At 43.4% G+C, this 27,738-nt stretch overlaps 1 protein-coding gene and 1 long non-coding RNA gene across 2 annotated transcripts in view; one reads left to right on the top strand and one right to left on the bottom strand.

The window, feature by feature from the left end:
- Positions 1 to 993: 993 nt before the first annotated feature.
- LOC123372817 lies at positions 994 to 27,517 on the bottom strand. The gene is made up of 3 exons (XR_006580465.1): positions 27,289 to 27,517; positions 17,592 to 17,680; positions 994 to 1,278 (listed from the first exon to the last, which is right to left on the bottom strand). It is a non-coding gene; the product is annotated as an uncharacterized LOC123372817 (long non-coding RNA).
- SNAPC3 (small nuclear RNA activating complex polypeptide 3) overlaps positions 27,487 to 27,738 on the top strand; it is a 31,381-nt gene continuing 31,129 nt past the window's right edge. The window contains exon 1 of the mRNA XM_045021306.1: positions 27,487 to 27,738. Within this exon, the coding sequence (XP_044877241.1) occupies positions 27,506 to 27,738 (233 nt within the window). The 5' untranslated portion in view covers positions 27,487 to 27,505.

Raw genomic sequence — 27,738 nt, 5'->3', positions numbered from 1 at the left:
GTTCAAATCTTACATATATTGAACATAAGCTTCTTGTAAACAAAGAAAATCCTGCAGAATGGATGTATGGGAGCATCTCTTACCAGATCATTTTTTTACCATTTTCAGAAGAGGCGACAGGCCTGATACCATCACATGCTCCTTGTGGGAGAGAGAGTGAAAACTCTGCCACTGGAGAAATATAGCAGTATCTGTGCTCTGAAGCCTCTGACAAGACCCATAAATACAAGACTGCATCAGGGGAACAGGATACAGCCCAGTGACTTAGATCCCGGGCTATGGAGCCAATCCAATGCATGTTCTCTGTCTGTACAAATGATAACATCATCTACCAATGAAAACTCTTGGTGCATGTGTACATTTCCCCACACGCCAATCTTTCATCAGAATTAATGATTCTACTTAAGAATGGCTTGAGCTGTTGTACCAGCCCTGACTAATTCTAACAGCTATAAACAACAATAATTGATAACTTTGCTTAATTACAACCTATTTTAAAATCACCTATTCAAATGATTTTCCATGAGTTTTAAATATATAGAAACGTTGATGGGTTAATATCAAGCCCTTTATTAGCTAGAAAGGTCGAGGGGTGTGTGTGGAAGAGACTCAAATACTAATTTCTTTGAAAATACACAGTTCAGGGCAACTATACTTGTATTTCCCTTCTGTCATTTAGCTAGGGTGCCTACTATCTGCTTCCATGTCCTCTAAGCTGTTGCCTTTCTGGACAGAGACATGCATTTCTCTCCCTTCTGACTGGGGTATTCCCAGGCTAAACAGTTCCCTGCCTTCACTGTGTATTGCTCAGCAAAGATACTCTGCCTAAACAGACCTGCTTGCTTTCTCTTCATTTTCAGAGTCTGATAACAGTGTGATTGTTACAGATTAAAGTTACCACACAGTTCTTTCTAAGCAAGCTGACTTTATTTGTAAGGTAAAAAGCACTAAACCTATTAAACATATTAAAAACAATAAAAGAACCTACATGCATTCTAATAAGCTTACCAGGCACCACTCCACCCAAGTGGTTTCTTTTGCGGTTACAAGCTTCAACTCAGAACAAGCACACAATCTTATGAGGCCTCAGTAGCCCAAGCCCTTTCCCCATAAGAAGTGTGGTCCTCCCTGGACCAGGATTCCTGTTCATTTGCTGTATCAGGAAGAAGGCCGTGTGTCAGTTTAAAACATCCAAAGTATTTTCTTTGCCTGTTGGTCTCTGGAGAATCCAGTTGGAACTAGTACATGCATATCTCCCCAAGCGGGTGGCTTCAAAGGCTGAAAACAGAGGAGGTTCATAAATGTTCCCCTTCCGTACGAGAGAAGGTACATGCAAATCCACAGCACATACACAGTTGCATTTTAATATACTTTACCACAAAGGCATTAACCCTAATTCAATAAGGTTTCACTTAATTCAATAAAGTTAAATGAGAACATAAGAATGACCATACTGGGTCAGACCAATGGTCCAGCTAGCCCAGCATTCTGTCTTCTGACAGTGGCTAGTGCCAGATACTTCAGAAGGAATGAACAGAACAGGGCAATTAACAAGTGATCCATCCCCTGCCATCCAAGCATCTGGCAGTCAGAGATTTAGGGACACCCAGAACATGGGATTGCATTCCTCACCATCTTGACTAATAGCCACTGATAGACCTATGCTCCTTTTTTGAACTGAGGCCTTGGCTACACTTGCAAATTTGTAGCGCTGCAGCAGGGTGTGAAAACACACCCTCTCCAGCGCTGCAAATTGCGGCGCTGCAAAGCGCCAGTGTGGTCAAAGCCCCAGCGCTCGCGCTCCCAGCGCTGTACGTTATTCCCCACAGGGAGGTGGAGTACGGACAGCGCTGGGAGAGCTCTCTCCCAGCGCTGGCGCTTTGACTACACTTAGCGCTTCAAAGCGCTGCCACGGCAGCACTGCTGCGGCAGCGCTTTGAAGTGCAAGTGTAGCCATAGCCTAAGTTATACTTTTGGTCTTCACAACGTCCACTGGCAATGAGTTCCACAGATTGACTGTGTATTGTGTGAGAAAGTATTTCCTTATGTTTGTTTTAAACCTGCTGCGTAATAACTTCATTGAGTGACCTTGTTATGCTGTCTGGAGTAATTCACAACTATGAGTGCCAAATTCAGAGCAGACTGTCAAAAAGCAGGGCAGAAACCGCAAACTAGTTGCATGTTCTATAATTAGATTACAGTAACAAATGTGAACTCCTAAAGCACTAGAATAGACAATCCCTTTGGGCATTCCAGTCTATCTTTTCACCTAGGCAAGCTGGACTGTGATAGTCACTTTACACCAAAAATCACAACATTATTCAGGTTACTCCCAGCCCCAAAGGACCAGTCACTTCCCCAGGTCAATTGTTCTCAGATCTCAAACCAAAGACAACGCCTGTAGCCAATCCTGTAATAAACTAAGGCTATGTCTACACTCCAGACCTTACAGTGGCACAGCTGTACTGCTGCAGCTGCAATGCTGTAAGGTCTCCTGTGTAGCCGCTTTATGCCAGGAGAGCTCTCCTGTCTGCATAATTAAACCACCCACAACAAGTGGCAGTAGCTATGTCGGTAGAAGAACATCTTCCGCTAACAGCACTGTCCACACCGGCATTTTTGTTGGTGAAACTTATGTCAGTCAGGGGGGTATCTTGAATACTGCGTGCAGATGTGGTCGCCCCAGCCCAAAAAAGATATATTAGAATTGGAAAAGGTTCAGAAAAGAGCAATAAAAATTATTAGGGGTATGGAAGAGCTTCCACATGAGGAGAGATTAATAAGACTGGGACTTTTCAGCTTGGAAAAGAGATGACGAAGGGGAGATATGATAGAGGTCTATAAAATCATGACTGATGTGGAGAAAGTAAATAAGGAAGTGTTATTTACTTCTTCTCATAACACACGAACTACGTGTCACCAAATGAAATTAATAGGCAGCAGGTTTAAAACAAACAAAAGCAAGTATTTTTTCACACAACGCACAATCAACCTGTGGAACTCCTTGCCAGAGGATGTTGTGAAGACCAAGACTATAACAGGGTTCAAAAAAGAACTAGATAAGTTCATGAAGGATAGATCTATCAATGGCTATTAGATGAGAAGGGATGGTGTTCCTACCCTGTTTGCCAGAAGCTGGAAATGGGTGACAGGGATCACTTGATGATTACCTGTTCTGTTCATTCCCTCTGGGCACCTGGCATTGGCCACTGTCAGAAGACAGAATACTGGGCTAGATGGACCTTTGGTCTGACCCAGTATGGCTGTTCTTATGTTCTTAAGTTCTTAATGGAGCACAGCAAACTTTGTAAGAGGATAGGGCACATAGTCTCTGCTGTGATGAGGCAAAGGGAGCCTGGAATGAATGTATATTTGCATGATATTGCCTATTAGTACCTTGCAAATCAATCAGTCAGGGATGCTCAGAAATGTTATCCAGCTGACAGACATGGAAAGCATTTTGGCATCTTATCACAGTTACTTCTATGTTAATTTTCTGCTCTCTTTCAAAGTTTTCAAGAAAGTATTGTGATAGAAATAGTCCAGTAATTCCACATGTCAGAGAGCATTTCCATTCCAATTTATACTAAATAACTTCCGTTGTTAATTTTTAAATGGCATTAACTCTCAGGATGAACATCCACAAGACATTCAGCATCTTGTGATTATTTAGGACAAATTAGTAACAGGACACGATATTTCACGTTCAGAAATATATTAGTTTAGTTACACTAACTGAAGTACCCCTAATATATAGCCTCCATAGAATTGCACTCTTGGGGAAAACCCTACTGCACCCTCTCCCATCTCTCACAAATCCATGGGTATTTTAAATACTGTTTATTTTATGTATATGGTTTCCTGTGGTCCTTGTGACCATAGTATCTGAACACTTTACATACTTTAATGCAGTGGTGGGCAACCTGCAGCCTGCGGGCCGCATGTGGCCCATCAGGGTAATCTGATTGTGGGCCGTGAGACATTTTGCTGATGTTGTCCGTCTACAGGCACTGCCCCCCACAGCTCCCAGTGGCCACAGTTCAAAACCTCTGAGAGCAGACTTATTATTACCCCCATTTTACAGACAGGGAAAGTGAAGCACAGGTTACCAGTAAGCGATTTTGAGCAAGCCGCACAAGAAGTCTGTGGCAGAGCAAGAAATAAAGACCCAATAATTCTGGTGCCTAATCCAGTTTCTTGACCATGGATGTATGGAAGACCAGATAAGCAGGGCCGGTGCAACCATTTAGGCGACCTAGGGCACTAGGATTTAGGGGGCGCCATTTTCTTTGGCAGCGACTGCGGCAGCCGGATCTTTGGCGGCCCGGGCGCCGACGGCATTTAGGCGGAGGGAGCTGGGGCAGGGGAACGCGGGGAGGGCCGCCTGCAGCAAGTAAGGGGGGGCAGCATGCAGGGGAACTCCCTGCCCCAGCTCACCCCCGCCCCACCTCCTCCCTGAGCACGCCATGGCTGCTTCACTTCTCCTGCCTCCCAGGCTTGCGGCGCCAATCAGCTTAGGCGCTGCAAGCCAGGAGGCGGGAGAAGTGAAGCAGCGATGGCGTGCTCGGGGTGCTCGTGCTCAGAGCAGGGGTGAGCTTGGGCAGGGGGGGGGGTGCCTCAGGGCGGAGGGTGAGGGTGGGGAGCTGCCGCAAGGGGGGCGCCTCAGGGCGGGGTGCAAGGTGGAAATTTTGCCTAGGGCACGAAACATCCTTGCACCGGCCCTGCAGATAAGCAGGAGAACAAGTGCCATGAGAAGAAGCAGGCTGTGGGAAGCTAGTGCAGGGATCCTCCATGCTCCCTGATGCCTCCGCCACACACACACATCCCAGGGCTGGCCCCAGGGGTTTTGCTGCCCTAAGCAGCCAAAAAAAAAAAAAAAAGCTGTGATCACGATCTGCGGCATTTCAGCGGGAGGTCCTTCGCTCCGAGTGGGAGTGAGGGACCCACCGCCAAATTGCCAAAGAATAGCTGGACCTGCCGTCCCTCTCTGGAGTGGCCGCCCCAAGCACCTGCTTACTAAGCTGGTGCCTGGAGCCGGCCCTGCCCAGAGCTGTGCTTCACCAGGGCTCCTTGTGTTATACAGGCAAAATTACACAGGATCTTTTCAGGGGGCAAGGCAAAGATGCCACATTTATTATGATAACAATTTGATTTATGACCAATAACTAATATCTTAATCCTTATACACACACATTATACCTAATACCTATACACACACACACACACACATTCTCACACACACACACATCCATTAGATGTTCTGCAGCTGCTGCATAGTTACCAGTCCTGAACATAGCTTGAGTTCGTGGCTTGATTTTGCAGCTTGGGTTCATAGCTTGTGGCGGCTAACTGGCCAGGAAAGCCGGGCACAAGGACGAGCTGGGTCTCTGTTGGGCATGCACCGATACCCTTTCATGTTGGCAGCAGAATGTTACCCTCCAAAGTGTTCCATTTCACCCATCCTTTTTGTAGGCTTTAGTTTGAATCCAGAGTCGATAGGTCTTGCTGTGTCACGCTGCCTCTGGGTTTGGTGATTGATCACCCGTCAATTGCAGGCGTGACTTTCAGCCTGGGACCTGGCTTTGATCTTCCTTCTATTGTACCTTTTCTTTTTAGGGTGGACTCTTCTTACTTTGTTAGGGCTCTTGTCTGCATCTTCAGCCTGTGTTGTTTGAACTCTATTTCATCAGGACAGGCTGGGGCTGGAGGCTGATTCCATAATCCATACATACCTCAGTCACACATCTAAACTAAACTAATAAGAGTACAGCAGGATTTGCAAAAATGAAGGTTGGAGGAAGCTTTTACAAAATGGAGTGAGCGTTTTAAAATGGGGTTTGAATTACAATATGGCAAACAATGAACAGAAGTTACAATATAGACAAGTGTAGTGGATGGCAAACAGTAAACAGAAGTTACAATGTAGGCAAGTGTAATAAATGGTGAACTGAAGTTACAATACTGAAACAGTGCAAGTGTCAGTGATTTAAGTAGGAATTGGACTGAAAGTGAAACTTACAAAGGCACTTGACTGAACAGTTATGGCTCTTAACAAGCATTTTTATTGTCAATTATCCAGTTATTGGGGTAACTGGTTTTATGAATGAACGTTGTTTCATTCATAAAACTTTACTTACGAAGTTACATTAATAAAATGAACAATTAAAAACAATTTCATTCATCAGTTCTACACTTGTGCACCAAAGAGGAGGAGAATAGATGTGGGACTCATGGTTCCCATGACTGGCCTAATCCACCAACCAAACCCTCTTGCCATGGAGGGTTGTGCAGCATCTATGAAGGTTACTGCACTTCCAAGGCTGCAGTAGAAGTTGCAAAGTCACTCTGCTTCTGTAGCCTGAGGAGATGCAGGGATTCCTTCATTCTTGCAACTATCATGGAACTCCCATCCGCTTGTGCCAAGTCTATTTACCCTGGCTTGGTACAGGGACCTGGGTTTGGCCCTTACAGGCAGGGCCATCCCTAGCTATTCTGTGGCCCCCCGCAGCTCCCCCGCAAGGGGTGGAAGTGGGGCCCCAGACCTCTGCGGGGGAGAGCGGGGGGGCTGGCCTCAGGCCTCCGCGGGATGGGGAGTGGGTCCCAGGCCTCCACGGGGGTGACAGGGCTGGCTTGGGGGGGGGCAGGGCAGGGCAGGGCCGCCGGTGAATGCAGCGCTCCAACCCTGCTGCAGAGCTCAGGGGAGTGGGGTTGGGGCTGGGCAGGGGTGGGAAGAAGTGGGGCAGGGGCAAGGGGCAGGGTGGGGGCGGAGCAGGGAAGGGGGCCCTGGGGAAGAGGTGGAGCAGGGGCGGGAGCAGCATGCAGCTGCACAGGGCACCAGGAAATGTGGCGCCACAAATTTCCTGGTGACCTACGCAGCTGTGTACTTTGCATGTGGGTAAGGATGGCTCTGCTTACAGGCTATACACCAGTAAAAGTCTCACAGGAGGGTGGCTGAGAAGTAACATTACTGGGAAAGAATTTGTAGCGCCACTTTCCCAAACAGGCACCCTCTCTCTACCCTCAGAATGTAAACAATAACACTAACTTTTACAGACTTATTGTGTTGCCTTACAAACAGCAAACGCTAGTACTATAACAGTGCCGGGGCACTAGGTTTGGTTTGCAGTTTCTATGAACACAGGCGCAGACTTTTCCTTGTCCCGGGGGCGGGGGGGGGGGGTGCTTAACCCACACGTCAGCCAAGGCCCTGCCCGCACTTCGCCCTTTCCCTCAAGGCTCCACCTTCATGCTGCCTCTTCCAGCCCCTGCTCTGTTCCCTCTCCCAAGGCCCTGCCCTCACTCCACTCCTGCCCTTGCTCCTCCTCTTCCTGCCCCCACTCCACCCCTTCCCCAAGGCTCTCCCCCATCAGCTGAGCCCCGGAGTACCCATGGAGTCGACATCTATGTCTATGAATCAAAACCAGGGACTTCAACTTGCAAGAGTTCACAAATCACAAACTCTCCTGTGCTTTGAGTTCTAGTTGCAATTTCAGCTTCTTGTGAACAAAAATTCCAAATGAAACTGGTGCTAAACTGTGAAACTTGTCTGTTTTGTATGGAAACTTCAGTGAACTTCGAACCCCCTTCCTATAGCAGTATCATTATGCCCATGTGTCTTGTGAGACCCTTCCATTCCCTCTTAAACACAACCACTTTCCTCTTCAGACCTTCTAAGACCTTCCATGCTGCTTCTATCCCCACTTATCTTCCTGTCAGCTTCAACTGTTGTGGTGATGGTGAGACAGATTAGACCAAGGGCTTGTCTACACTACCAGCCGGATCGGCGGGGTTGATTTATTGCATCTAGTATAGACGCAATAAATTGACTTCTGAGCGCCCTCCCGTCAACTCCAGTACTCCACCAGAACGAAGAGCACAAGCAGAGTCAACGTGAGAGCGTCAGCTGTCGACTTGATGATGATAGGCAATCACTCATTACCAAGTATGATCATCTTCCATGGGAGTTATGGGTCCTCAGGTGGTTAATAAGGCCAATCCTTCAACCACAAGTTCTATTACAATAATTTCCATAATCTACTTTATCCCCTTTCTTGAAGAGAGTGACAATCAAGGCATCCCTCATTTCACTGGGTATCTCCTCCTTTATCCAGATTTTAAGGATAAGCAGGTAAAGCTGCCGAATTAGCTCTGGTCCACCGTTTTTGAAGATTTCAGCGGGGATCCCATTAGATCTGCTGCCTTGTTGTTCATCTGCATGGTGGCATTGTGCACCTCATACAAATTGGGAGGGTCTCTGAGCTCATCCCTAAATGGTCGTTGAGGGATTTACTCAAGGACTTCATCTACAAACATAGAATTACAGTAAAGGAGATCTTCAAAATGTTCTTTCCAGCGAGAATTGATGGCTTTGTTGTCCTTCAGAAGTGTGGTTCCATCCTTAGAGCGAAGAGGATTCAGACCATGACAAACTGGCCCATAAACAGCCTTGATGGCACTAAAGATACCACATGTATTGTGGATGTCCGCGAGATGTTGGAGTTCTTGCACTTTCTCAGTCCACCATTTGTTCTTAAGTTCTCTGGTTGTACGTTGTACTTCCACCCTCACCTTGGCATGGGCTTCTCTCTTTATATTACAATTTATGTCATTCTGCAAAGCATGAAATGCCATTCTCTTCTCATTGATGAGTTACTCAATTTCAGCATCATTCTCATCAAACCAGTCCTGATGTTTTCTAGTGTGGTAGCCTATGGTTTCCTCACAGGCATTGATGATTACTGCTTTCAACTGGCTCCAATGTTCCTCAGTTTCTTCTGGAAACTCTGAAGGGAGCTTTTCTTCTAAGACTGCTTGGAAGTGGTCACACTTAATAGGGTCCCTCAAATCTTGAACCTTTAGTTTGAGTCTGATCTGCTTCTTTTGCAGCCTCCATTTGGGAGCGATCTTAATTTTTATTATGGATCGAATAAGGCGATGATCAGTCCAACAGTCATCAGCACTTGTCATTGCTCTTGTGAGAAGTACATCACTACGATCTCGGGTATGAACTATGATGTAAGTCAAGGAGATGCATTGACCATGGGTGTCTCCAAGATGTTTTGAACTTTTCCTTTTGTCGGAAAAGGGTGTTCGTAATAATAAGTTCAGGTTCAGCACACTTGGTCAGGAGCAGAATTCCATTTGAATTACTTTTACCAACTCCTTCTTTCCCAATTGTTCCTTTCACAGGTCTGAGTCTCGTCCAACACGTGCATTGAAATCCCCCAGAAGGATGATCTTGTCTGCTGCAGGGGTCTCTGATAAAATGGTTTCCAACTCAGAATAAAAATCTTCCTTTACATTCTGATTGGCATCCAGTGTTGGTGCATAGGTACTCACAATAGTTGTGATTTTTGGTGAGCCTCAGTCGGAGTGTCATAAACCGCTCATTGATGCCAACTGGTACCTCAGAGAGTCACCTTACAAGCTTGTTCTTAATAGCAAAGTCCACTCCATGCAATCAGGGTTCATCTATAGATTTTCCCTTCCAGAAGTAGGTGTATCTTCCTTTCTCCTCCCTCACCTGTCCTTCATAAGCTCTTCTAGTTTCGGACAAAACAGCAATATTGATGTTAAACCGACTCAATTCATGAGCAATAATGGTTGTACGCCACTCTAGTTGGTTGCTGTTTGAGTTGTCCATCAGGGTACGTACAATCCAAGTTCCAAAGTTGAAACGTTTCTTACATTTTCGACCGCTGAGATGGTGATCCCACTGGATGCAGCTATCCAGCCAGGAGAAAGAGAGGCAAGACTATTTTTAGAGTACCTTTTCTTACCTCCTCCCCATGTGAGGTGAGCAGAGTGGATCTTAAAAAGGACTGCTCGGTCGTGGGTGCAGCTGTCAAGATGCTCGACCCACCTCAATCCTCGAGCAAAACGATTGTATCACATACTCACTGCCTGTGTGTCAGTTTGTGACTAGGAACTTCCGGATTTCACTGTCCTGTTCCCGTTACCACTCGCCGACTGCCACCAGACTTTTGACTTGTGCAAATGTTATTGTCCCAAAAACTGGAAGATGCCTGTGCAGGACATCTTTTAAAGTGGGGAGACTGATGCACAACAGTCACCACACTACCCTTGACAGATAGAGGACTTGAACAATGGCATGGACACCATGATTGGAAATCCTCTATTTGCTGCAGCCTTCATCCCACCTTCACAGCCGTTGTAACATTATGCAACAGTTTCACCTCCATTGTGCAGTTATCCTCTGCCTGCTCTGCTGTTAGGGACTTCTTGGATCACACTTTGTCTGGAACCTCGCCCTTGACCGTTCTGCCATGGGTGACCCTAAAGGCACCATCGCTCTCGGGGTCATTGAGACACGCAAGCCTCTCCACCATCACAAGGTGGTGATCCATGGAGAGGAGCTGTCGACTTACCGCAGTGAAGACACCGCAGTAAGTCGATCTAAGTATGTTGACTTCAGCTATGCTATTTACGTAGTTGAAGTTGCGTATCTTAGATCGAACTAGGGTGACCAGATGTCCCGATTTTATAGGGACAGTCCTGATATTTGGGGCTTTTTCTTATATAGGTGCCTATTACCCCCCCACCCCATCCCGATTTTTTACACTTGCTATCTGGTCACCCTAGATCTACTCCACGCAGTAGTGTAGACAAGCCCCAAGTCTTGTCCCAGTTCACTGAATCTTGACAAGTTTGGGGAAGTTTTGCCGGCATCATGTTTCAAAATGGAAGTTTTCCCACATTCTTAATTGGAACTTAACCAGAAATGTGTTAGAAGCTCTTCCTCGTCCTAGGTAGATAGAATTAGAACTTTAAAGGTGATTGTATTTGTTCTACGTATTAGCTAGAGCTAGTATCAATGCCCTAGTTTCTGTTGAGACACTTATAAAATTTTTCTGCTGGGTCTGTCTTTAATGTTTTTTTCTTGCACAGCCTCTATAACAGTTCTTCCCTATACATTTTCTACATACATGGATGCTCAACTGGGTCTTTAATTGTCATACAGACCTAGATCTTGGTATGAGTAGCTGTGTCAAATGTGTTTCGCTAATGTACTCCTGTTTTTCTTCCTTTTCATGTCCTCTTTTTTAAAATGATGAATTCCAATTTCATATTATGCCAAAGAGAATGTCTTATCTTGATTATTTTATATTAGCTATAAATTAATACAGATTTATGGTCCAGCAAAAATATTATTTATACTTGGAACAAGCTTGGAGGATTTATTTTCCACAGTCACAAAGGCTATCTTCTGATAACTTGGGAATCAGCTGAGAGAGAGAGAAATAGAGAGGCATTGGTCGCCAGTATAGGAACGTATCACTTTATACATCCAAGGAATTCATGATTTTGCTTGTTTTTACACTTGCTTTTTGCCTGGCTATTCATAGTCTGATTATGTAATCTTGCTGGTGCAACAAAAGGTGTTTGAGTCAGCTAATAAATACTCCCTTAGTAGCATATTTTCCACTACAAATAATGCAAAGAAGGGTTTGAAATGTTTGCTCAGAGGATACTGCCAAGTTCATTAGACCCAAAATGTGAGCCACATAGACATTTATACCTAGAGTGAGTTCCTTTAAGGATGCAACCGATCTCTGCTGCTGGAGTGGGAAACGGATAAAATGCTTTGATTTTCAGTACAGCTTACAGACTAACACAAGTGGGTGAGTTCTTACTGTAAACACAGATGGCTGTGAGACACAATAGGTCACAGTGAAAAGTCAAGCATTTATGTGCTGGTTTCTTATTTCCCACTGAAGCAAGGATTAGCAAGAGGAGAAATATATGCTTATATATATAAAATAAGACCTTTTGGACTGGACCATTTTAAAAAATAGATTGAATTTTAGACCCAGCAAGGCAAATCTTAAGAGTGAGACTATGTTTGATCCTGTATCCCTTACTCACACCAGTCGTAAGAGTTGCAGGATCTGCATCCTGTAAAGCTAGGGTGACCAGATGTCCTGATTTTAAGGGACAGTCCCAATATTCGGGGCTTTAATCTTATATTGGCACTTATTATGCGCCACTGCCTGTCCCAATTTTTCCATACTTGCTATCTGGTTACTCAATTTAAATCTTGTATTTAAATGAAGAACATTATGATAGAGACAAAAGGCCAGATTAGTGTATGTGCAAATCTTGGTGCAAGATTTTATGCCTTTGTGGGCCAGCATAAGATAGGTCACCTATGGCAGAAAATAAAGCAGAGAACTACACTGCAGCAGCACAAATTGACTCCAGAGGGGAAGGATGGTTGGTGGTTAGGATGCTAGCTTGGGGCTTGAGAGATCTTGCTTTGATTCCCTGCTTAGCCTCTGTATCTCAATTCCTCATCTGTAAAATGAGGACAACAGAACTTCCCCACCTCACAGGAGTGAGGATAAATATATTAAAGGCTGTGATGTGCTCCATTAGTATGGTGACGGGGGCTATGTAATACCTAAGAGAGATAGAAACTACTTATATGGCATCTGTAAGGGGACGGCAGAGGCCGAAAAGTGGGAGGTCTTAGCAGCAGTGGGTTGCTGCCAGAGTGTAGATGCAGTTATTCTGTTCTGTGCTGTGGTTCCTGGAGCTGGAACTCCTACTGAGCCCTGGTCTATACCACAAACTTATGTCAGTATAACTACGTTGCTCAAAGGCGTGGATTTTCCACACCCCTGAGTGACCAAACCCTTGGCTTAGACAGTGCTATATCGATGGGAGGGCTTCTCCTGGGAACATAGCTACCGCCTCTCGCGGAGGTGGAGTACCTATGCCAACGGACGCAGCTCTACACAGCTGTATCGTAGGTAGCGTCTTCACTAAGTGCTAGAGCGATGCAGCTGCACCTCGGCAGTGCTGTACGTGTAGACAAGCCCTAAATCCCAGCAGAGATTAAAGCTGCCCCCACTACCACCCAGGAAAAAAAATTGAAACACAGAGATGGAAATAACTGCTACTTTCCAAAGAGGTGACACATATGTGGATAGCCCACCTAAAAGAGAGGCATTATTTCCCATACGCCAAAGCTGTGTTGTCAGATGATGGGAAGTTAAGGAAACAGGGAGACAGCTCGCAATGCAGCAGCTGCTCAATTGTTTCCTCCCCTTCCCTTTCTGAATTTGGGCACTGACTCAGAGGAGGCATCATTATATAAGGAGCCTTTGGTGACGCAGAACCAGTCAGGCAGCTAACTGCTGTACACAGGGCATGTTGCTATTGGGAACAGCAGGACAGATTCCAGAATGGAAGTAACTAGAGAGCTAGGAAGATCCAGACAGCCTGGGAGTTACAGACAACACTATAATGATTCAGCCAAGGAGTCCAGGATTCTGAGGGCACAGAGCAGTTCCCTGAGGACACAAACCCATCTACCATCAAGGGAACAAATCCATCTGCAGACCCCCAGAGCCTTACTCTAGCCCTCCAAGCACTAAGGATGGGTTTTTAGCAGAACAGCCAGTGCCATGAAGACATCTTCTAGGAATTCAGCTCAGAAAAGAACTGACTTTTCTTCATCAGAATTGTATGATTCTACCATTGTTCCATTATTTTATTTATTGAGACACTTAGATTTAGCAGGCACTTTAGTGAGGTGTGAAATCCTCTAAGGAAATATAATGACATTTAACACTGCTTAAGTGTAGGAATTTTTCTCAAGCTTATAAAAATTAGTAATATAGCCTATGAAAGTTAGGATACAAAGGACTCTGTCTATGTATGTGCATCATTTATAACATTACACAAAGTAAAACTATTTCCCCCATTCTAATTTTTCCCCTACTGTTACTCACACCTTCTTGTCAACTGGTGGAAATGGGCCATCCTACAAAAGTTTTTTTTCTCCTGCTGATAATAGCCCACCTTAATTGACTAGTCTCGTTATAGTTGGTATGGCTACACCCATTTTTTCATGTTCTCTGTGTATATATATATCTTCCTACTGTATTTTCCACTGCATGCATCTGATGAAGTGGGTTTTAGCCCACGAAAGCTGATGCCCAAATAAATTTGTTAGTCTCTAAGGTGCCACAAGGACTCCTCGTTCATTTGTAATGACTGTCTTAGCTAAGGACCTGATGAATTCTTAATTCTGTGTGTGTTTTTATGACTATGACCCTTTATTAATATTTAGTGTGAAATACTGTCCACAATAGTGTGTTGTCCAGGAACTCTAACCTTTGCATTTTAAATAGGGGAAATGAGTAAACTGTGTCTGTTGTCCTGCCCACTACAGGTATTAGCAAAAAAAGGGTACATACACAATGGCTTGGCTAGTGCAAGGGCAACCCTGGGAGTTGCTTTGCACCCCTCTTCACTAGTTTTGATTAATTTGGCCCAAAGTTGGAATTTGTTTAAACACAAATTAAGAAAATGTTGAAAATCAACCAGCTGAGAAATTTAAAACAATAATTTAATTTAATATGTTAGTGATCAAAAGGGTACATGTAGTTGGGTTCAGGGGAGAAATTCTCTACTGACACGACCAGCATCAGAGTGACCATGCTATGCTTTTATTATTTACTACTACTCTGTTGAAAAGCAGTGTGTGACAGACCTGCACAAAAATCACAGGATCTACACCATGGTGGCTCATCTGTTCATGGGAGACAATCAGGGTCCAGACATCCCAGGGGCAGAACAGGGGTTCTGAACCCCAAGAATAAGTAACTGAATTAATTGAGAAGGGGTTGGATGGGGTGGCAAGGGGCAGTCAGAGGACAGGGAAGGGGGGTGGATAGGGCACGGGTCCCGGGGGGTGGCTGTCAAGGAACATGGGGGGGTTGGATGGGGCAGGAGTCCCCGGGGGGGGGGTATGACCCCTCATGGGGTGAGGAGGAGGGATCCGGTTGTTAATATTTTGGCAGCTCATCACTGGGGGAGTCCAACCTGTCACAGTAACATTCCCTCAAACTGAAGTTCTGGAAATCAAAAGGCAGTTTGGCAAAAAGAAAATGGATTAAACATTTGAGTAGGACCTGACTGAATACGTATTAGGAAATCAATACTGAAGGGTGCCTAACACCTGGAGAATGTAGTCTGCCTAATCAGAGCACATCCTGAGTGAAAGGAAATCTTTAATCTATGAATCTCAGAAACAGTTCATATGTCCTAATTGGGGGTTCTCACAATGGAACATTGAAGCCAAATGTGTCCTAAGGCATCCAGCAGCTTCTTTCTACAGGTCACTGCAGAGTGAGGGTAAACATGATCAGCAGCACGGCGGAGCTCATGTACAAACAATAATCATGGTTATCTTTTTTTTGTTTTTGTTTTTCAATTTAAATATTCAAGTCTGCATAAATTAGGTGTTGCAATCAGGACTCTGGCATGTTACCAGTGCAGGCCTTAGTAATGTAAGGTTTGCACACACCTACTTCAACATACTCTTCAGATTGATTAGGACTATCACACATCTGAAAGAACAAAACAGAAATAAATCAACAATTGGGGCCCTTGCTCTTGATCTGACGCTTGATTTGAAACTAGTGTGGATTATGCATATTCTCATCTTCTTATTTCCTTTACTTGCCTTTTTATGTTTTCCTGTTCTTGCTGAAGCGCTATCTACTGTTCCAATATCCAGGAGGAGCAAACATATCTGTGAGACAGAACCTAGAGAGAAAATTGAACCTCTATCTCCCAAGTATTGTGATCTGAAACTATTTTCTGTACTTCAGGGGTATGGAGCCTCAATCTGTGTGTATGTGGGGCTCAATACTGGAAAGACAAGGCCAGATCCTCAACTGGTGTAATCAATATAGCTGCTTTGAAGACTTACATCAGCTGAGGGCCTAGCCATATGGCCTGTATCAAGTTGTGTGTGCCATCTCCAGTTCATTTTTTTTTCTGGTGGAAGAGAAGAAGAAGCTAATTTAAACACACAATTGCCTATTTTGCATGCCTATGTGACCATCTGTACATGCAAATATAGGATGTGCATGCATAATTTATGCAATCACTTTTGAAAACTGTTCCCATCCTGCAAAGATTTAAGACACTGAACATAATTAGGACCCACACATTAAGTTCCACGGATATCTTGTACTAGACTTATTCCCAATTCCGATATCTTTAGGGAAGGATGACATCTTCACAGGTTACCATTCCCTCTTCTAATCCTCAGGGAGATGCACAGGGCTTTTTTCTTGAGGTTCCTCCCCCCCGGCCTTCTCTGTCTCTTGCTTACCTTTGGTCTCCTATTACCTTTCTGAGTCTCTTACTATTGTTCTTCTCTCATGTTTCTTCTTTTAACAATCTGCACAATCATTTATACCTGCTCATTTTTAGCATTTTCTAAAAATATTAAATCTGATAAAGGATTTTTGCAACTCAGTTGCCAAAACAGGCCTTTGGGACAGCTGGTCAGGAGATCAGCCCAGTCAGAGTAGCCTCAAAATTGGGCAGCACGGACACTTTAGTGCCCCACACCCAGCTGCACCAAGTGCTCATTAGCCACAGCTAAGGACATGGCCCTTAATGTTTTAAGCCACTTTTGCCACAGATTAGAGCCCTGCCTCTGTGACTGCTTGTTATTTATGTAACGGTCCAAAGGGACTTTGTAGTGTGCAATGAGTAGATATCCAGTTCTAAATTATGATACAGAAGATAAGGGGAAAGCAAGAACCTATAATTAAATTGAAATGTGCATGCATGTGTGAAAGCACCCACCCTTCCTAGGAGCCTTCACCAACTCTCGCAGCCAGGAAGCCACTGCCAATCCTTCCCCAGACCTTGGTTCTGTGATGCTACCAGGGTGGATAAAAATCAATGATTAAAAAAAAAAATCAGATTTTTTTTAATTTAAATCGGATTTTTTTGACAAAATGATTTTTGAGGAAAAAACCTATCTAAAGATAGTTTTAATTAATATATATTATAGCTCAAAGATATCTCATCATGGAATAGGGATTATAAATTCTAATTCTATAGTATGAGGCAATATATTCATGTCATGTTTAAGAAAAGTTTTGTAAATGAGTTCCAATAGTTCATGGATTAGGGACCCAATTTTATGGGGTTCCAGGGGCTTCTGTATAGATTATTTAGGTTAATCTTTCTATCTACCCAGTAGGATTCAGTGCTCAGTCTAGAAGATACCATCAAAGATGCTTAGTTTTGCAGTTCTCAAACTGTGGATTTGTATCTCCAGAGATAACATGCTTGTTAGCAGCAAAAATGTTTTTAAACAAACAAATAAATAAATAATCGGTAAGAAATAAAAGACCTGAACCCTATTGTCCTTACCTCTCTCTCTAAGTTTCAAAAAGTTCAGTGAATAGAAGATTGTTGGGGGGCGGAATAGATCTGGGCAAGGAGAAGAAGTCTGGAGATAAATGTGAGAAGGGAGGGACAGTAGAAACAAAAGTGAAACTGTTTGAGCAGCATATTCTAGAAGTCTTGAGGTCTTTCTGAGTGTGGCCTTCTTGTTTTGAGATCTACACCATTTTCTCACTAGAAGGGAAAACCTATAATGGCAACAGGCTGTAAGAGAGACCCAGTTTGGGAATAAGAACCATCCAAGAAATATAAGTTTGCTGATGATGTGTTAAAGAAAGTCACACCAGTGAATTGGTGGAAGTCACTTAAGCACTTGGATTCAGAGACTGTTGAAGTGATAAACTCACTTTTAACAGCAGTAGCTTCTTCTGCCGGTGGGAAAGGATATTTTCTTCCTTTGGACTAATTCATTCCAATTTGAGAAATTGTTTGGGACCTGAAAAAGCAGGAAAGCTTGTTTTTCATTTTCCAGATTATGAACAAACAGGAAAACAAAGGTGAAGACGACTGAGTTAGCTGCGGAAGCTAATATTTTAAACTTCTCATGTTGACATAGTCAGTTTAATTTTTTTTTAATATTTAACAATTTTAGTTAAAACAATTTTTAAAAAACTGATTTTAAAAAATTTGAATGTTTAAGTAAATTCAAAAATTCATATGCTTCTTTTGTTAAAATATTATATAAGAAAAAAATCCAGAATACATAACGTTGTTGGTTTAGTTAAATAAAACAATTTAAATGTCTGAGTGGTGATATTCTCCTCCTAATACAACATGGCAAGAAAATCCTCCAAATATTAATGATTAACCTTTTGAACTGGAGATAGTTCATCTCCCAATGGCTTAATAAATATCCGCTTCACTTACCTTTGGTAAATGAAATAACCAAACAATCATTCGTTTTCTGATATAGCTGTAAAACTAATCTGAAAAGTTTTCAAAATAAATTACTTAAAAAATGTATAGTGTGTACCTTCTAAAAATGAAACCTACATCTATCTCTGAATTGTAAGAATATGTATTAAGGTTATAACAACCAACAAGAATGCACTTATATGTAGAAATCCATGATTAAATCGAGTCTTCCTGACTAGTCATCCATCCTGGATGCTACCCCATAAGAGCAGCCATATTGGGTCAGACCAAAGGTCCATCTAGCTCAGTATCCGATCTTCCAACAGTGGCCAATGCCAGGTGCCCCAGAGGGAATGAACAGAACAGACAATCATGAAGTGATCCATCCCCCAACACATTACTGTCATGATCTAGATAAATAACATACAGATGAGACCAAGTCCAACTCCCCTTACTGGGTCAGATCAATCTGCGACAGGATTCAAGTCAATCTCTAACTAATAGAAATTAGGAAAAGACTTGCTTCTCCCTCTGAAGTGGCTGATGCTGGCCATTGCTGGAGATAGGATACTAGACTGAATGGACAATGGGTCTGATCCAGTACAGCAATTCCTTTTATTCCCTCATTTTTACATATGAGACTCAAGGAGATAAAGGACCTGATTCGAAGCTCATTGAAGGTCATGGGAGTACTTCCGCTTACTCAAAGGGTTTTGGATCAGGTCTTACGTGACTTGCTCACAACAACATGGAAAGATGACAATGAACTTGTTCATTACCCTTACATCTCCAGTTCAAATAATCTCAATTCATTTCCTTGGCACTGTTAGTTTGTAATGGGTCTTGTGATTATATAAACAGAGCAATTAGTGTATCTAATAAGAAAAATGCAAATCAGAGACAGTAACAAGACACTCATGTGGCTTCTTGAGCTGTCGTCAACTGAGTCCTCACTTTAACTTTAGATTGAAAATGGTCTTATTCACAGTTCAAAGAAACTATATTAGTTACAACATAAATGAAAGTATTTTGGAAAATAATTAATTAAGCTTGTGATCATGTGGAATGTAGCCATGCCAGGATATGCTTTTAAATAACTTTTACACATTTGGTAAATATAAAATATCATGACACAAAAAGAAGAGATTAAACAAAAATATGGAAAACAGTTGAAGAAGATTGGTGAAATCATAACAAAAAAAATTGGGAAAGCTAAGGGACAAGTGAACAATGACAATTATTATACTAAAATTCTTGTACACTTAATTATTTGGACTTCTTCCACCTGAGAATCATGAAACAGATTACAATAATTAATTAAGCTTCAAAACACTACTCTAGAGTGGGAAAATATCATTATACATAATTTATGGATAAGTGACTTTTTCACAATCACAGAGTAACTAAGTCAGTGGTAGAGATGGGAATAAAACACATAGCTCCTGAGTAGCTAAGCTGCATATTTTAACCATAAAACTATTTCCTCCTGTTAAAAAATAATCTTGTACACTCTGAAATATTCCTACTTGCAAATCCCCTAACCAACATATATTTTTTTAAACTGCTAGCAATATTGGAATGAACAATAAGACATATTTATCAAACCACTAAGGGAAATTGGATTGCACACATCCATATTCTCACCTGTGACAGATAATAGGTAATATTCTTCATCTATGCTATAATTCAAGATCAAAATACGTAATCGAATAAAGGACATTAAAAACTGTCTTCAGTTTATTTAACAGTTTCTGAATATGCTGTGTGAGAACAGAACAGAAAGTGCTATGCTTTGGAAGTGTTGTCTTTTCGGGAGATGTAAGATAAAGGTCCAGACCACTTGTGGCTATCAAAAATCATATACAACTTTTCACAAGGATCAGTGTTAACCTTGGTATCCTGCCTAAATTGGCATCAGCACTGCCTAGCCTGCTTGATGGCCCATTAAGGACCATCAGCTATACAGTTGACCCATTAAGAGAAGGCAGATACACCTTATGACTCAGCAAGGCATGCAGGGAAATGCCTATGGAGAGAACTCTAGGCTTCCAAGCCACGTGCTGGGAAGCTTGTGTTTGAAACAAAGGGAGCACAGGCCGCATGGCAAGACTATAAAAGGCAGCTGCATCTTCTCCATTTAGTCTTCAATCTTGCTTCTTACCTCTGGAGGAACCTTGCTACCAACTGAAGCTCTGAACAATGGACTGCATGACCCATCCAAGCTGTGGATGGACTCCAGAGACTTGACTTAAGCCAGCAGTTTATTCCATCCCTGCTACAAGCCTGAGCCAAGAACTTTGCCATTACTGTATGTAACTGATTCCTTTAACCAGTTTTAACTCTCATCTTTCTTTCTTTTTATAAATAAACCTTTAGATTTTAGTTAATAAGAATTGGCTGTAGCGTGTATTTGGGTAAGATCGGAAACATTCGTTAACCTGGGAGGTAATGTGTCTGATTCTTTGGGATTGGTAGAACCTTTTCTTTTATATGATGAAATAAGATTTACAAAAATTTTCATCATATTTGAATGGATGAGGCTTGATCACTTAAAGGGAACTGTGTTGTTTGGATTTCTGAGCAACCAGTAAGATAATAAAGAAGATGTTTTATGCTGCATTGGTGAATCTAAGTATTGGAATATCCACCAGCTTTTGGGGGTTTAGCTGCCCCATTCTTTGCAGTTCACCCTAACTGAATGATCATAGCTGGTGCCCACTAGGTCACAGAAACTTATGAGAATATCAGAACAGACTGCAACAAAAGACACACTCAGGGTATATGACGGACTTTCCAGAGTGTTGGTAGAATAGGCTGGAGTGTTGCACATATGTGAAAACAGAGAAGTTGCAAACATTTGAGACAGGTGTTTGGGCTAATAAATCTGCTATAAATACCACCATTTGGGCTTTCAACAAAAAAAAGAACCAAGTGTGAGACCTGCTGCCATCAGCTTTCATGTACATTACTGTGTCGAAATCATCATTCATATCCCTGCCTTGACATGTAAAAGCCAAACAAAACAAAACAAAAAGTTGTTTACATTACAGGACTCAGGACTGAGCCAGTGATCAAAGATGGAGTTGGTTGTTAACTTGCATACGAATAACAATGCTTTGCACTCCTATAGTATTCCACCACAGAATCTTAACATGCTTTGTTAAAAACATTAATTAATATAGTTTTACAACACTCATGTGAACTATGTAAGTATTCTTAATCCAGTGTTACAGAGGAGGAAGTTGAGGTACTTAAAAATTTCCCAAGTTTAACAATGTGATTCAGAGATAGAAGTGGGAATATACTATAGGTTACATGATTTCCAGACTTATACCTTAACTACATTACCATCCCTTCACCAGCTGTAGCATGACAGTGTGCTGGGGCTCTGTGTCTAGGGGTCTATTGCAGGAGTGGTGGTTGAAGTTCTGTGGCCTGCAATGTGCAAGAGGCCAGACTAGATGATCATCATATTCCCTTCTGGCCTTAAAGTCTATAAGTCTATATTTTTAAGGACTTGTGCATCAACTGAGGAAGGATGATCTTGTGGTTAAGGCACTAGCCTGGAACTGAGGAGTTCAATTCCTGTCTCTGCCATAAACATCCTGAGTGTTCTTGGGTCAGTTACTTGGGACCTGGCTTATCAGTGTCTGAGCACCCAGAGCTTTTCTTAACTGCAAGTGGAGCTGTGGATACTCAACAGCTCTGAAAATCAGATCCTTAATTTCTCCATGCCTCAGCTTCCCATCTGGAAAATGGGGATAATACCAATGGTGCCAAATCAAATATTTCTTTGGAAGGAAGAGAATTTCAGCCTCCTCCCCTGGCTGGGATTCCATTCTGGTACTTGGTCTGCCTCCAGGAACCCCAGGTCTCCTTCAGCTGGAAAGTATTCCCTCTTTCTTACTCACAAAGTGCACAAGCTAGTGCCACCAGGAGTAGAGTTCTCAGCTGACTCCCTTATACTCCACTGTACAGGAACAGAATCCCTGTGTGGCAGATCACAACACCACTTGGGCCAGCTGCCTTAGGTCAAATCTGGGTGGTGTTGCAACCCTGGATGAGCCAGGCTGCAATGCCACTCACTGAAATTTGACCTGGTTACACCTCCATCTGTGCATTCCCACTGCCTCCCACTGCTCCTGGTTTTTATTCTTTGCTGTTGATACTGGTATTTTGCAACTCAGCTACTTCTTTGGCGGAGGCACAAAGAAACTCCACAATAAAAACAAGGTGTGGATGGAGACGGCTCCTAACATAGTGTGTGACCTCATGGTCTCTTTCTTGGTGGGTTAGCACAAAGCAGGCATGAGCCCAACAATGACAGAAGAGGGGACAGAGGCAGCTTCCCAACTGTTTCTGGGACTGTTGACTCCAGAACACTTTCATTCACTTTCCCTGAGCAGGAAGCACCCTCTCCCCTGACCTTCCTCCCAGTGTTACTTCCTGAGAACTTCCCATCTGGGAGGAGCAGTCTATTGATATGCCACGTGCACAGACCCAGTCAGCACAATAACTTGGTTACAGTTAGGGTTGCCAGCAGTCCTTTATTAGAAGAGATGTGCCATATTTTTTCATCTCTGTACAACAAGATGGAGAGTAGCTGAGTGCTACAAAAAGCAGCACGAAATACCCCTGGCGAATGTAGGTGAGTCTGCTTATTATTAACAACGATAATAAATAATTATAATAAAGACAAATAAGAATATCGGGAGGAGAGGTGGGGTGGGGTGGGGGTGCTAAAAAAACAGTCCCTTATTTTTTAAATACAATGTTGGCAACCCTAATTATAATACACTTGACTGAAACAACCCTCAAGGGAGCATTTCAACAGCAAGAATACTAGAGCACAGAAGGCTTCAGCCACAGATCTCATGTCTGGACAGCTCTGTCCCATCAGAGGAACCCTCATGGGCTGGCAAAGTCCTTGATGGCATTTCTCTTCACTTTAGGCTAGATTATACCCATTGAGTTCCATACCTCTTATTGTGTTGGGTCTTTCAGAGAACTTCAAAACCAATATCCTGTTTGCTCTGCATGGACTTTAAAGATCCAGGGAACCTTTTATAAGACATGGAGTTTACCCCAATTTCCTTGGCCAAAATTTCCCCTCTCTGCTCACCACAATATCATGCTATGTGTTGGTTTTATGCCAGGCCATCATCCTCAGTCCCAAAGATGGCTAAGTCTCAATGGTGCTGTGTTTTCAGTATGTAGATTATATTATTATTCATGTAGTGCTGGTGACGCACAATGTGTAATGTGTGTCCAACAGAGATAAATGATCTGCATCAAAGAGAGGTTACTACACAATAAAGAACAAAGAGTGAGGTGTGTTTTTTGAAACTGGAATGAATGACTCATGAAACATCTATATTTTTTGGGGGGAGGGGGCGTTTTAAACAGGGGGAGAAAGAGGTAACCTTTAATCAAGAGGCTGTTGCAAACCTAAAGAGTGGCACAAATGCAAGAGCAGGGGGATGATGCAGAGGGAGCAGTCAAAAGGAAATGATGAGCTATGAACACAGCATATAGAAAGAGGATGCAAAAGATGTAGGTGGAAATAGAATTTTGCAAAGCCTCAACAGTGAAGATGAGAGGCTTTAATTTGAGGCAAGAGAAGAGTCTTCTTCATCTGGCTGATGTAAATGTAGTGCAACAACTATAACTTTACATTTAGATGGTTAACCCAGATAATTGCAATTGAAGTAGCAGAGTGTATTACTGTGATGCCTCCTTCCTATTTGTGAATTGGACATTGAGTTGTTATATGTTCCATAGTCTGTTCTGGGTGGCCACTATCACACATTGGAGAGTCTTTACATTTTTCATTTATGCAGCAAGTAACCACCTCTGCCATGGCTTGTGTGGATATGGTTTGGGGCTGCCCATGAGCTTTGTGGGAGATCAAAGCCAGAGATCTTCTGCTTTGGGTCTTTCACAAGGTGTTTATTTTGACTTCTTGTGAACTCCATTCGGCTTTCCAAGCTTCATTGGGGTTGAAGTTGTATTGATGAAGGTTAAATATGTGGGTCCAAAAGGCCTTATGTGTCTTCAGGCAGTGGTAAGGGATGTTGTTAAGGTCCTGGTGGATGGGCAGCCGTTCATTTCCCACAATCCTATGGAATTCCCAAATGGTTGCAGCATCACAGCAAATGGATGGGGGAGCACTGGCAGCCAAGGTGTTGGGGTCGACTTGAGGGCTCCAGTGATGCACTGCATTGCAGTGTTCAGTTGGACATCAACAAGTTGAGTATGGCTACTTCTGGTCCATAATGGTGTACAGTACTCAGCTACGGAGTATACAAAGGCCATCGCTGATGTCCATAACACTTATGCTCCCCAGCTTGTGCTTGCCAGTTTCTGGACCAGGTTGACCCTTGCCTTCGTCTTGGCAGCTACCTTCTTCAGGTGGTCGTGGAAGGTTAGCGTGGGATCCTGCTTCATTCTGAGATAGGTTGGAATGGGGTCATGTCACACAGTGTTGCTGCAGAAGATCACATTTAGGGTGCACTTAGTCTTTCTGTTATCAAGATGGAATGCAGTGATTTTTGTTTTGTGAGGATTTGGTTTGAGCCTCCATTTCTGGAAATATTCCTCCATTGTGGTCCCTATTCAAGGTGGACTTGATGTTGCTGAAGGTGCTACTTGTGCTTCCAGGGCAAGATCATCCGCATATCCAAATTTGTGTGACTTCATTGGAGGCTAAATGAATCCCACAGTGGAACTTGGCCAGAGTCGACTGGGATTGCTATAAGGAAGCCATAGAAAAAGTGGTGATTTGAATCCCCATGACACCAGAATGTTATCAGATACGCTGGATTCCTTACTGCTGCCGCCAAGAAGAGTATCCCCCGGGGCTTCCACTCCCTGCTGGACAAAAGAGCACCAGCAGTACAACCAGTCAGGCAGCCGACAGGTTGCGAAGGCCCTGTTAAGAGTCTCAAGACTCAGCCAGATGCCAGAGGTGGATTGAATGTGTTGAAGGTTTGAACTTCACACACTCTAGTCACCATGCCTGAGCCTTACTACAACATCTTAGAGCTGCTAATCTGACAGAATACCGAACCTCAAAAGTTCAGCCCAATTTCATAGCCTCCAAATTGGGAAGAGCACAAAAGGACTACTCAACAAAAACACCAAGCGAGAGATCCATTGTCAACTACATCGGACAGTGACCTCAATCCTTCCACAAGACCCCATCGCCATCAGTACAGACAAAGTGAAAGACAGTTTAGCCACAATGAAGAAAGGAAAGATGACCAGTAGAGATATATCCCCTTGGAATTTCTTCATCAACTAGGCCACAGGAGAGTCCAATAGCTGGCAAAACTATACACCAAAACCATGGAATCCGGATGCATCCCAAAAGCGTGGTTGGAGGCAGTAGTTATTGCCCTACTCAAACCAGGAAAACCAACCAATAACCCAGGAAGTTATAGGCCGATATCACTCCTGTGCACTACCTACAAATTCCTGGAATGTATAATTCTCTGGAGAGTCAGTCCTCTCGTCGAGTCAGTGATCCCCCGAAGAACAAGCAGGATTTCAGACTAAATGCAGTTGTTGCAACCAAGTTTTGGCCCTTTGTAACACGTGTTGAGGCCGGATTCTGGAAGAAATTTAAGACTGGCACAGCCTTTGTAGACCTGTCATCAGTCATCGATACGGTCTGGATTAAAGGCCTGATGCGGAAGCTTGCAAGACCCGGCTGCAAAATCTTCGCCTGCTATGAAGAGAAGAGTAGAAGCCAGTGAAGGAATTGAGCACTGCTTTATAGCTTATAAAGGTTGTTTTTTTCCTGTCTTTCCTCTTTAGCCTCTTCCCTTTGCCAAAGCTGCAGGACAAACCTCACTGTGTGTCTCCTACACTCCATTCCTTGCCCCTATCACGTAGTAATCTCTGTATGGACCCACTTTCCTGACTCCTTTTGGTCATGTACTCTCCTCTTTCAAGCTGCACTCTAAAATATACTCTTTTCAAATGGCCTACAGTTCCTAGTTTTTTTCTCACGGAAATACTAAGGGTGGTTTGCTGAAGCATTCTGATGGAAGCTTGGGAGAAACTTCCCCTAGGTTATTCAATAATTGTCCACAATTGTCCACATCTTCCTCTGAAGCATCTGCTAGGAAACCACTCATCTCATATGGGAATGCCTAGGTTGTGAGGATGAGGGTGGAAGAGGTCAATAGAGAGAAATAGGCATTAGATTTTTTTTTTAAAGTATGCTAGCTTAACTGCTCAGTCCTTAGCTATTGTATCTCATCATTTGTTTATTGTCTACTAGGGCACCAACCCTAACCAGTAGGGCTGGTCAAAAATGCCAAATATAACATTTTCATTTTGTTCAAAAATGTCATGTAATTTTTCAACAAGACAAAACAAAATTCTTCATTTTGCCAATAAATACAGAGAAATTTGAAAGGAAATGAATGTATTGTGTGATATTTCATTCGAAACATTATTTTGACACACTCTAGTAAACCCATGCCACTGGAAGTAAATTTACTACTGCGCGTGGTCCCATTTGTACAACCTGCTCTGTGGGCCACAATCCTGCAATATGAGCCTCACAGCTGGGCCGTCACACTTGTGTGGTGCCCCACTGAAGTCAGTGGGGCTCTAAATGGGCACAAGAGTCCACTCACACGGATCAGGTTGCAGTTTGAGGGTTTTTGATTGTAACCTTTTCTAGGCAGGGGCCTTCTCTCTCTAACTCTCTGGAAAGCACCTCGCTTACTTTAGAAGCTAGCAAAATACATAGACTAATAATAAGGGTTTGGGGATTAAAGGCGTTTTAATAGAGGGAAGCTATTATTAAATCTACTCCTTCCAGTAGTAGTTTTCTTTAAAAATATTTACAAATGCAGCATTGTCTTGACATCCCACATCATTAGGGTGACCAGAGAGCAAGTGTGAAAAACTGGGGCAGGGATTGGGGGGTAATAGGAGCCTGTATAAGAAAAAAGACCCCAAAATCGGGACTGTCCCTATAAAATCGGGACATCTGGTCACCCTACACATCATGGCACATGAGAGCCCCTTGCGATCATCAATCACTTTGGTTCTACGGAGAGCCTGCAATCGGTGCTGTGCTCACTGTTAAGTGTTTTTACTAGGCAAGCAAAGAACCTTTAAAAAAAAGAGAGAGACAAATATTAAGTAGTTAAAAAGAAGTGAGTTTCTTACCAGACTATTTAATAGTCACACGGGTTTTGGCCTGAGAACTGTGCTTAGCTGGCTGGCGCTGCTGTGTGCAGACTGTGCGGCCCAGTGCAAGGAAACCAGGGGGCTGGGTTTGTGGGCAGTTGCTAAGAGACGGGAGAATGGGAAACTACAAATCCCAGAATGCAGCGGGCGCTCGCTTCCCAGCCCCCTCTCCCCCCGCCCCCGGGGTGCTGTAAACATGGCTGGAAGCAGCGGCAGCGGCAGTGCCGGCGGCGCGGTGCCGGAGTACGAGGTGCCCGAGTTGCACACGCGCGTGTTTCACGTGGGTTCCTTTGGCGCGCTCTGGAAGCAGAACCTGCACCGGGCAGACCTGGCGGTGCAGGGGGCGGTGGCCGAGGACGGGGCTGCCGCCGTGGCGGAGGAGTTGGGCTGCGGGCTGGAGACTGCAGCAGAGCTGAGGGCGGTGTGCAG

Source organism: Mauremys mutica, chromosome 6 (genome assembly GCF_020497125.1).
Source record: "Mauremys mutica isolate MM-2020 ecotype Southern chromosome 6, ASM2049712v1, whole genome shotgun sequence".
NCBI lineage: Eukaryota > Metazoa > Chordata > Testudines > Geoemydidae > Mauremys > Mauremys mutica.
The sequence above is the reverse complement of the archived record's forward strand: the minus strand, read 5'-3'. Positions and strand labels throughout refer to the sequence as shown.